The following is a 12595-nucleotide window of genomic DNA, read 5'->3' as shown; positions in this document are numbered from 1 at the left end:
CAGTTAAACAGTGAGAGACTATCTCACAGAAATCAATACTGATGTTGAAGGAATTTTTGTGGCTTCTGTGAGTTCCTCATAAATTGCGCTAAGATTTCTTCAAAAGCATCTGCCACACACTCAATTCATCTGTTGACGTTTTTAGCACTGTAAACTCATGACAAAATTCACGTAATGCACTGTGGATTTCTGTCAGGTTTTTGCTGTAAAGTTTTGATCTTGATGTACGACATCTGGTCTTCAACAGTCACAGTCAAAGTGCCTGAGACCCCTGTAAGATCCATTTTTCTCTCTTGAAGAGTACACAGTGAAACAACAGACACATGCTTCTTCCTCAAGCTCCCAACTACATCATCTGACATAATTTTCAATGTTGTTGCATCAGACAGTCCACAGGAATACCAACCTGTGCATTATCTATGAAATGCCTCTCATACAAATGTGTAATTAATTAATACAGTAGGGAGGTTCAGTTAAAATGTAAATAATTTAGTAAAAAGGAGGCCAGTCACCAAATAGCAGAAGCATTGTCATTGAAAGGGCACATATGAAATAGGGGGGGAAAAAAAACCTTGCTAGGAGTTGGAACAAATCTTTTCAAGCTAGAGTGTACACACACACACACACACACACACACACACACACACACACCACACTCTTACATTGCGCCCACTGAACATACAGTGCTGTGGTTGCATTTCAGCCGGTGCCTTGGGTGGGATGGTGGTTGTTTTGGTCAGAGTGGGTAGAGGGAGAGAGGCGGCAGGAGCAAGGGAAGGTGCTTGGGAGTGGGTAAGCAGCAGTTCTCTCCAGACCCCAAGATGTCAGACACTCAGATTGCTACCAAACATTGTATGTCAAGAGAGTATTAACCAAAACTCCAATTTAGTTTGTACTATGTGCTGCCATCCAGTAGAACAGGTGTAAACGTTAATTAAAAGTAACATCAGAACTATGGAGCACAGAAAAAGCATAACTGTGAGTACCTAATATGATAGCTTCCGTGGGGAAGTTCTTAGTGTTTTGGATCATTGTACCAAGGATCCTAGGTTCATACCCCAGTGATGACTTTTTTTTACTCTGTTACACATGAAATTGTTGTATGGGACTCTTAATACTTCCACATCTATATCTTTATTCTACTGTTCTGATTGTTCATGTTTATTCTGTGAAACTACAAATGCACTAACTGCTTCATCATGAGTGGTGTCTATTCTGTCGCACATGTCTGACAGAACACCATACCTATCTATACAGATGTACTAACTTTCTACTTTCAACCAACAAAGCGAAAGCAGACTGCCAAAAGAAAGTTGTTGTTGTAGACTTCAGTCCAGAGACTGCTTGGATGCTACTCTATCCTGTGCAAGCTTCATCATCTCCAAGTAACTACTGCAACCTACATCCCTCTGAATTGCTTAGTGTATTCATCTCTTGGTCTTCCTCTACGATTTTTACCCTCCACGCTGCCCTCCAATAATAAATTGGTGCTCCCTTGATGCCTCGGAATATGTCTTACCAACCGACACCTTCTACTAGTCAAGTTGTGCCACGAATTCCTCTTTTCTCCAGTTCTGTTCAGCACCTCCTCATTAGTTACATGATCTACCCATCTAATCTTCAGCATTCTTCAGTAGCACCACATTTTGAAAGCTTCTATTCTCTTCTTGTCTAAACTAGTTATCGTCCATGTTTCGCTTACATACATGGCTACACTCCAGACAAATACTTTCAGAAAAAGACTTTCTGACACTTAAATCTATACTCGATGTTAACAAATTTTACTTCTTCAGAAATGCTTTCCTTGCCATTGCCAGTCTATTTGTACCCTGTCTACTTCGACCGAAATCAGTTATTTTGCTTCCCAAATAGCAAAACTAATTTAATATTTCAAGTGTCTCATTTCCTAATCTAATTCCCTCAGCATCACCTGATTTAATTTGACTACTTTCCATTACCTTGCATTTCTTTTCTTGATGTTCATCTCATATCCTCCTTTCAAGACACTGTCCATTCCATTCAACTGTTCTTACAGGTCCTTTGCTATCTCTGACAGAATTACAATGTCACCGGCAAACCTCAAAGTTTTTATTTCTTCTCCTTGGATTTCAATTCCTACTCCAAATTTTACTTTTGTTTCCTTTACTGCTTGCTCAATATACAGATTGAATAACATTGGGGATAGGCTGCAACCCTGTCTCACTCCCTTCACAATCACTGCTTCCCTTCCATGCCCCTTGACTTTTGTAACTGCAATCTGATTTCTGTACAAATTGTAAATAGCCTTTCGCTCCCTGTATTTGACCCCTGCCAACTTCAGAATTGGAAAGACAGGACTCCAATCGACATTGTCGAAAGCCTTCTCTAAGTCTAGAGATGCTTGCAACGTAGGTTTGCCTTTCCTTAATCTGTCTTCTAAGAGCGGTCATAGGGTCAGTATTGTCTCACGTGTTCCAACATTTCTATGGAATCCAAACTGATCCTCCCCGAGGTTGGCTTCTACCAGTTTTTCCATTTGTCTGTAAAGAATTCGCATAAGTATTTTGCAGCTGTGATTTATTAAGCTGATAGTTCGGTAATTTTCACACCTGTCAACACTTGCTTTCTTTGGGATTGGAATTCTTATATTCTTCTTGAAGTCTGAGGGTATTTTGCCTGTCTCATACATGTTGCTCACAAGATGGTAGAGTTGTGTCAGGGCTGGCTCTCCCAAGGCTATCAGTAGTTCTAGTGGAATGTTGTCTACTCCCGGGGCCTTGTTTTGACTTAGGTCTTTCAGTGCTCTCTCAAACTCTTCACACAGTATCATATCTCCCATTTCATCTTCATCTGCGCCCTCTTGCATTTCCATAATATCGCCTTTAAGTACATCACCCTTGTATAGATCCTCTATATACTCCTTCCACCTTTCTGCTATCGCTTCTTTGCTTAGAAGTGGTTTTCCATATGAGCTCTTGATATTCATACGAGTGGTTCTCTTTTCTCCAAAGGTCTCTTTAATTTTCCTGTAGGCAGTATCTATCTTACCCTTAGTGATATATGCCTGTGCATCTTTACATTTGTGCTCTAGCCATTCCTGCTTAGCCATTTTGCACTTCCTGTTGATCTCCTTTTTGAGATGTTTGTATTCCTTCTTGCCTGCTTCATTTACTGCATTTTTATATTTTCTCCTTTCATCAGTTAAATACAATATCTCTTCTGTTACCCAAGGATTTCTACCAGCCCTTGTCTTTTTACCTACTTAATCCTCTACTGCCTTCTTTATTTCATCTCTCAAAGCTACCCATTCTTCTTCTACTGTATTTCATTCCCCTTTTCTTGTCAATTGTTCCCTAATGCTCTCTCTGAAACTCTGTTCAACCTCTGGTTCTTTCAGTTTATTCAGGTTCCATCTCCTTAAATTCCCTCCTTTTTGCAGTTCATAACCAATAGATTGTGGTCAGAGTCCATATCTGCCACTGAAAATGTCTTACAATTTTCCTAACTCTGTCTTACCATTATATAATCAAAGAGCTTCGGTACAACCACCTCACGTTCTACCAACTCACCCACACAAGATCTACAAAACTAACACTCACAGATATGCCTTTCTTATGCTTCATAGTTCTAGTGTTACTTTTAATTAACATTTACGCATGTTCTACTGGACAACAGCACATAGTATGAACTAAATTGATGTTTTGTTTGATACTCTATCTACACTCCTGGAAATGGAAAAAAGAACACATTGACACCGGTGTGTCAGACCCACCATACTTGCTCCGGACACTGCGAGAGGGCTGTACAAGCAATGATCACACGCACGGCACAGCGGACACACCAGGAACCGCGGTGTTGGCCGTCGAATGGCGCTAGCTGCGCAGCATTTGTGCACCGCCGCCGTCAGTTTCAGCCAGTTTGCCGTGGCATACGGAGCTCCATCGCAGTCTTTAACACTGGTAGCATGCCGTGACAGCGTGGACGTGAACCGTATGTGCAGTTGACGGACTTTGAGCGAGGGCGTATAGTGGGCATGCGGGAGGCCGGGTGGACATACCGCCGAATTGCTCAACACGTGGGGCGTGAGGTCTCCACAGTACATCGATGTTGTCGCCAGTGGTCGGTGGAAGGTGCACGTGCCCGTCGACCTGGGACCGGACCGCAGCGACGCACGGATGCACGCCAAGACCGTAGGATCCTACGCAGTACCGTAGGGGACCGCACTGCCGCTTCCCAGCAAATTAGGGACACTGTTGCTCCTGGGGTATCGGCGAGGACCATTCGCAACCGTCTCCATGAAGCTGGGCTACGGTCCCGCACACCGTTAGGCCGTCTTCCGCTCACGCCCCAACATCGTGCAGCCCGCCTCCAGTGGTGTCGCGACAGGCGTGAATGGAGGGACGAATGGAGACGTGTCGTCTTCAGCGATGAGAGTCGCTTCTGCCTTGGTGCCAATGATGGTCGTATGCGTGTTTGGCGCCGTGCAGGTGAGCGCCACAATCAGGACTGCATACGACCGAGGTACACAGGGCCAACACCCGGCATCATGGTGTGGGGAGCGATCTCCTACACTGGCCGTACACCACTGGTGATCATCGAGGGGACACTGAATAGTGCACGGTACATCCAAACCGTCATCGAACCCATCGTTCTACCATTCCTAGACCGGCAAGGGAACTTGCTGTTCCAACAGGACAATGCACGTTCGCATGTATCCCGTGCCACCCAACGTGCTCTAGAAGGTGTAAGTCAACTACCCTGGCCAGCAAGATCTCCGGATCTGTCCCCCATTGAGCATGTTTGGGACTGGATGAAGCGTTGTCTCACGCGGTCTGCACGTCCAGCACGAACGCTGGTCCAACTGAGGCGCCAGGTGGAAATGGCATGGCAAGCCGTTCCACAGGACTACATCCAACATCTCTACGATCGTCTCCATGGGAGAATAGCAGCCTGCATTGCTGCGAAAGGTGGATATACACTGTACTAGTGCCGACATTGTGCATGCTCTGTTGCCTGTGTCTATGTGCCTGTGGTTCTGTCAGTGTGATCATGTGATGTATCTGACCCCAGGAATGTGTCAATAAAGTTTCCCCTTCCTGGGACAATGAATTCACGGTGTTCTTATTTCAATTTTCAGGAGTGTACATACAACATTTGGTACCAATCTGAGTGTCTGACGCCTGTGGGTGTCAGATGGAGTCAGCAGGTTTGCTGTCTAGGAATGTGGGAGGAAGGGGTGACAGGTGCACAGGCAATGCACATGATGCATGCGTACTGGAGCCGGTGTGATAAGGCGCAGATGAGGGTGATGTGAGAGCATGGATTGGGAATGGGTGACAGAACAGGGGAAGAGGAAAACTATTGGATGGAGGGTTTGGGGACAGTGTGTTTGCAGAGATTGGGACCAGGAAGGTTACAGGAGTGAAGAACATGCTGCAAGGATAACTACCTTCGAAGGAATGTGTCCTAAGTCTTTGAAGCAACATCCTCAGGGATTATAAACAAATCAGACCCTTCTGTTCTTCTTTACACATTTTTGTTTCTGGTTTTACATCACTGTACTTGACATTAAACTCTCTCTGTGCACAAGTCAGTTGTGACGGTGCTGTCTCCATTTAGCCATAAATGCTAATTGACAGCTGCATGATTTCCCTCTGTTGCGACCTGTTTTTATGTGACTGTACCTAATACTTTTATTGGCAGGGCTGTATTTATTAGATTTGGAAGAATAATGATAATAGTTTGATGCCAGCCATTAAATTCAGATTTTGAAAGTAATGAAGATACTGGTGCTGCTGGTGATCTGTTATATTTGCCCACACACAGAAAGTAGTATTCATAGCACATTCCTCCAGTTTGTCACTGCTTCCTCACTTTGAATACTCTTAATCCCAGTATCTGCTTCACTTCAAATGACTAATACATATTCATTGAATGCAGACATCACAAAATAGGCACAGGTTGTTATTGTAGATGAATCCAGTCAACATTGTGCAGCAACATATTCATAAGACAACAAGAACAATACAAAGTGGAAATCAGTTGGATATTTCCAATACAATTTTCACATTGGCTGATGGATGGATAATAATATGACATTTATGTGTATGCAATAAAATCTCGGTTTTCAGCCACATCTGGCACAGTCTTTTGCTTATATAGGCAAGATTTCAACATTTGGCACTGATGAAAGAGGGCCAAATTGATTCCAGCACAGTAGGTGAGTTAGGATAGCTCATAGCAGCTCCAACCTGCTGCTGGGCTGAATGAAATCAAGTGGCGCAAGGGGCTGGCAGCACGTTTGAAAATTCCACTCCTGCTTCGCAATAATTGTCAAGCAAAGACTGATGCTTGACACTTGTAGGAAGGTGAGAGCAGCACTTTCAAACATGGTGACAGCCCCTTGCACCACTCTGTCCTGCAGCAAGCCAGAGCTGTTATGAGCTGCCCGACTCACCTTTCTACACGTGTTGTTTTGGACTCTATGATTAGTGCCAAAAGCTGCAATCATGACTGTATAAGCAGAAAATCATACCAGGTCCAGTTGGTGGCCTTTACTCCTGTGATGATGGTGGAGATAGCTGTCAAATGCTTGGGTATTTTATTTGAATTGATGCAACTTGAAAACCAAGAAGATTTTATTCAGACATGCCACGAAAACCAAGGTGATTTTATTCAGACATGCCACCAGGAAAGACTTGGAGGACATTTATGTCTACAGTGCATTGCAAATTCTATTTTTAATTACTGCTCTTAGATATTAGTGTAAATATTTTTTCCAGTGTCATATTCTTCAGAAATTTTATTGTAATAAAAAGATTGTTAATGAAATGTAAGGCTTGTAAGAAACACACTCTTTGCATAACTGTTGATAAAAAATGAACAACTCTTTGTATTTCATTGCTGACTTTGAATTTAGGGATGCAGCTGCTCATATTTTATTGGCCTTCTCTCATAAGTACCTGCAACTGCTACACATTGTGATAAAATATTTTGTAGTTTCTGTTATGCAAAGACAGAGATGAAAGAAGGGTTTAGTTTTGAGATTAAAGTTCAACCTACTGTATCTTGGCTTGTCTTAATTATTTTCTTCATTATTATTCTCCACTTGTCTTCAACTGAGCTAATCTTGACACTGTTACTAAGGCCAACAGTCACACTCACTGATAAGTATAATTTCATTTCATTCTGTTCTAAATGTTCGGTATTTGACTTGAATACGTATTTCTCTTTCTTACTGTATTGGATTTCAATGTGCTGTTATGATCTGAGCCTATATGCACTCTTTGATATGCTTTCTTTGATTTCTAAATTGTTGTCTCACCCTGAGATAGTCTTATTGGTATCTCCTGTGTCACATGGTCGTTTCTAAGTGAGCCTCTTTCTCTTGTGTTTTTGGAAGAGGGTGTTCGCTACAACCCGTTGAAACCTACAGTAGAAGTTCAGAAACATCTCACCCTCTCCAGTCCTTTCTCCCAGCTCTGTATTCTCCAGTAACTGGCCATACACTTGCACCATGCTGGTTGGTTTTGGCTTGGTTTCAGTCCTCAGGAATAATTTGATCACTGTGTTACTCATGGTAATTATACCTCTATCCATTTCTATTTGTAGTGATGGCATTACATTTATCATCAGTCATTGAAGCTGTTGTTATTGCCCTATAGTCACATGGCCAGAAATATGTCATCTTTCATTCCACTTCACTGATCCCCGCTAAGTCTAATTTTAGACTGTTACTCTCTCATTTCAGATTCTTAAATTTCCCTGCAACGTTCAGACAGCTGACACTGTTGACTCCAGTTCATAGAATGTTAGCCTTACAGGGTGTTCATAAAGTCTGCGAACACTTTCAGTTATTTATTGCACAAGAACTAAACATTGTACAGATGTCGTACATATTGCGTTTTGAAGAGAAACTCTGAAAGCTTTAATTAAAAACATTCGATATGTGAACCATGAGTGACTCGGCAGACGTCAATACGGTAATCAAATTCTTGCCATACCTGTCCCAGCGTGGCATCGTTGACTGTGGCAGTCACTTCCCATATTCTCTCCCGGAGTTCTGTTACATCGCATGGTAGAGGCGGTACATACACCAGATCTTTAATGTGTGGCCAGACAGTGACGCTGTGGAAGACAATAAATGTAATAGCACTAATGCGGGTTTTATAATTTATTCTTTATGTGTACTTTTACAATATTTCTTGGTATGTATGCATAAAAATTATTTCCTTGTGTTTCACAAAGTAATGTGAAGGAACTTGAAACTTTTAGAAACACACAATCATAGTGTGGTCTGCCCATGTGTATGTCGTTCTTGTGAGACTGGTACTAAGTTTCTGACTGCCTAGACAGAATTCATTTATGATTACTTGTATATGTACTAGTTTTGATGAAAATAAATTGTTAGTAACATGTTGTTGTTGTTGCTGCCGCTGCTGCTACTACTGCTAGTACTACTCCCACTTTTGCTACTACTCCTGCTACTGTTGCTGCTGATATAATTACTGCTAAAATAAATTGTCATATTTTCCAGTGGTGGAAGACTTTGGGACCATATCAGCTCTTATTTTGAATCACTACCCAATACTCCTATACACATTTCAACCAAAGGCAATGCTTATTATGGTAAAAATGTCACCCATAAAGGAAAACAAGATGGCTATGAGACAGAAATGTTGTCTTCACCTGAGGAAGTGAAGGAAGTTGAAGAAACTCCTAAAGGCAATGACACCTGTTCAGTATCAAGTCAGGATAATAGTTATCTGGATCTGATACGTGATTATGAGTCTGCATCAAAAACAGTATCTGTCCACTATAGAGATGATTCTTCTTTCGTTGGAAAGGATTTAAGGAACCTTGATGAATTGCTTGGTGGAACTGAAGCTAATATGACTGATGCCAATGGTAATTCCATCAAGTGTCCTGTTCCAAGTGTAAGTGTAAAAAATGGGCCAGAAAGACCATTTCCAAGCTATGGTGAAACAGGGGAGACTTACAGAGCTGTGGACATACAAGCTGCAAGTAAGCAATTGCATGACCAGCCATCTTCTAATTCAGATCCTGCAGTGGATGCATTCTCCTTTTCATGGAAGAATTTAGAGAGATTAGAGACTTATGATTTGCTAGAGAATGCTCAGAAATTGATCAGATCTGTGAATGAAACACTTCTTGAAAGTGAAGTCGAGCTAAGACACATTGACAGCCCAGTTTCAGATTCAAATGGCATTTATACATCACTCTGTGAGAAAAGGAGCACAAACTCAAATATACATGCAGAAAATGGGAATAATGAAGTAAAGAATACTAGCCAACCAAATGACACTGTTGACAGAGTTGTCTGCAGCAAGACAGACAAGAAAACATCAAAGAATGTGATTCGAGGGAAGTCTTCAGAACCAGCTGGTAGAACAAGAGAGACTCGGACCTCAACCAATAGACGACGGTCTGTTAATAGTCGATCAGAACGAAGATTTAGTACTGATGTAAGTATGTGTGGTGTTTATATATGTAACTGAGCTCTTGTAAAACTAACATAATCATTATCAAATACGTTTTTGGATTAAACATCTTTGTCTGTTACAAAACCAGGCAATTTAAAGCTGATCACACCATCCTCTTCATAGGTGGTGGTCATGCCATTCCTTTTTATTCTATTGGATATTTTCTGCTATTCTTATAACATGGAGCTCCTCTCATACCTCACTGTTCATCATATGATCTTCTAGTCAAACATCTTAGAAGTATCATTTTTGCCAATTCAGTTTTCTGCAATTGTCTGGTTGTTAAAGTCAGTTCTTCAGATCAGTCGTAGGGCAGTAAAGTTACAGTCATTGTATTATACAATTTGACAATCTTATGAAAAGGATAGTTGCTACTCACCATATAGTAGAGATGCTGAGTCACAGAAAGGTGCAACAAAAAGACTGCCAGAAAATGAGTTTTCGGCCAGCAGGGCTTTCATCAAAAATAGACAACACACACACACACACACACACACACACACACACACACACACACGTTTATCTGTGGCTCAGCATCTCTGCTATATGGTGAGTAGCAACTATTCTTTTCATAATATTATTACATTCCAACCTGAATTTTCCATTGTTGTATAACACAATTTAAGTACTTTCTCCGGGTTTTGTGCAGAAGCAATCTTTTGATCATACTTAACATGTGCAAGTACCTTTGTAATTTCTTTTCAGGATTATTGTCATAAGTATGAGTGATATCATAGCCCAGATAGTTGACTTACAGCAGTAAAATTATAGTTGTAGTTATTCCAAGTGAAGACAAATGTCAGTTATAGTACACATTATTTGAGGAAAGACAACCTATCTTTCCTGGTCCATTTTTTTCCTGGTGTTTAATAATCATGTACACGATGGATATATCATTAGTCATACACATAACTGAAGTAAATCTTAAACTGCAAATTCCGTATGTGTCAATACACAAATTATTAAAACTGTGGAGCTGTACATGAACTGTGAGAATTCATTATGGCGTGAAGCTTTCACATACTGCAGTCTCAATATAAATGTCATACCATGAAACCAAAGTGGGCCTGGAGAATCTCACTTCACATCTAGTGCATGCTAAGTCCACAAAGCATTAACAGTGGTTTCTGGAAGGCTCTGATGAATAATTTGACAGCATGTCAAGCACGTGCACATGCACAGGCCAGGGAAACACCAGCACATGTCGTTTTGATTAATGCTAGCACATTCCTCAGCAAATGTGACTACTAATTATCCTGATGAAATAAGGCATGTGGAGTTACCTGAAATAGGACAAGACCTATGACTAAAACTTTCCTGCCTTATTCTCAATAAATAGAAGTTGAGATTGCAAATTGTATCCAGTTGTGTGCCAAACAGTTTTTGTCCACTATGCTGCTCAACAATGTTGTCTCTGAGATTACTATCACAACACTAACTTACATGTGGCCCTCACTGTAGGAGGGGGTGAAATGGCATTTATGTGAACATTTAAGTTTGCTGCCCAGCATGCTGGCGTGGTGGTGTTGATGCTTCTTTCTTAGTCTGGGACATTTGTGGTTTTGGTATAATAAAATTTCGTGCTACATCATTTGTGTTAATAATTCCTTCTGCATCAAACAGTACCAAACTACAAATGTTGCTCCAGTTTGTAGCAACCACTGTGGTTGAAGCTGTGCAGGCAGTTACTGCTATGCAGATAAAGTGGCAGTCATCCAGCACTTTGCTCAAATTTTGGTTTGTATACTCTTGTTGCTATATAACTTTCTTCTATCCACTGCTTACATACACACACATCACTTATGAAATCAGGTCTTTAGTTGCTAAAATGTTACAGTATGAAACATCTACACTCCTGGAAATTGAAATAAGAACACCGTGAATTCATTGTCCCAGGAAGGGGAAACTTTATTGACACATTCCTGGGGTCAGATACATCACGTGATCACACTGACAGAACCACAGGCACATAGACACAGGCAACAGAGCATGCACAAAGTCGGCACTAGTACATTGTATATCCACCTTTCGCAGCAATGCAGGCTGCTATTCTCCCATGGAGACGATCGTAGAGATGCTGGATGTAGTCCTGTGGAACGGCTTGCCATGCCATTTCCACCTGGCGCCTCAGTTGGACCAGCGGTCGTGCTGGACGTGCAGACCGCGTGAGACGACGCTTCATCCAGTCCCAAACATGCTCAATGGGGGACAGATCCGGAGATCTTGCTGGCCAGGGTAGTTGACTTACACCTTCTAGAGCACGTTGGGTGGCACGGGATACATGCGAACGTGCATTGTCCTGTTGGAACAGCAAGTTCCCTTGCCGGTCTAGGAATGGTAGAACGATGGGTTCGATGACGGTTTGGATGTACCGTGCACTATTCAGTGTCCCCTCGACGATCACCAGTGGTGTACGGCCAGTGTAGGAGATCGCTCCCCACACCATGATGCCGGGTGTTGGCCCTGTGTGCCTCGGTCGTTTGCAGTCCTGATTGTGGCGCTCACCTGCACGGTGCCAAACACGCATACGACCATCATTGGCACCAAGGCAGAAGCGACTCTCATCGCTGAAGACGACACATCTCCATTCGTCCCTCCATTCACGCCTGTCGCGACACCACTGGAGGCGGGCTGCACGATGTTGGGGCGTGAGCGGAAGACGGCCTAACGGTGTGCGGGACTGTAGCCTAGCTTCATGGAGACGGTTGTGAATGGTCCTCGCCGATACCCCAGGAGCAACAATGTCCCTAATTTGCTGGGAAGTGGCGGTGCGGTCCCCTACGGTACTGCGTAGGATCCTACGGTCTCGGCGTGCATCCGTGCGTCGCTGCGGTCCGGTCCCAGGTCGACGGGCACGTGCACCTTCCGCCGACCACTGGCGACAACATCGATGTACTGTGGAGACCTCACACCCCACGTGTTGAGCAATTCGGCGGTACGCCCACCCGGCCTCCCGCATGCCCACTATACGCCCTCGCTCAAAGTCCGTCAGCTGCACATACGGTTCACGTCCACGCTGTCGCGGCATGCTACCAGTGTTAAAGACTGCGATGGAGCTCCGTATGCCACGGCAAACTGGCTGACACTGACGGCGGCGGTGCACAAATGCTGCG

The 12595-nt window shown here is 42.9% G+C and overlaps 1 protein-coding gene across 1 annotated transcript in view; it reads left to right on the top strand.

Moving 5' to 3' along the window:
- Positions 1–12595, top strand: part of LOC124612789 (ribosomal protein S6 kinase delta-1) — a 186600-nt gene that overhangs the window by 130267 nt on the left and 43738 nt on the right. Inside the window, exon 10 of the mRNA XM_047141187.1 lies at positions 8516–9464. Within this exon, the coding sequence (XP_046997143.1) occupies positions 8516–9464 (949 nt within the window). The remainder of the gene's footprint in view (positions 1–8515; positions 9465–12595) is intronic.

The sequence above is a fragment of the Schistocerca americana genome, chromosome 4 (genome assembly GCF_021461395.2).
Source record: "Schistocerca americana isolate TAMUIC-IGC-003095 chromosome 4, iqSchAmer2.1, whole genome shotgun sequence".
Lineage (NCBI taxonomy): Eukaryota > Metazoa > Arthropoda > Insecta > Orthoptera > Acrididae > Schistocerca > Schistocerca americana.
The sequence above is the reverse complement of the archived record's forward strand: the minus strand, read 5'-3'. Positions and strand labels throughout refer to the sequence as shown.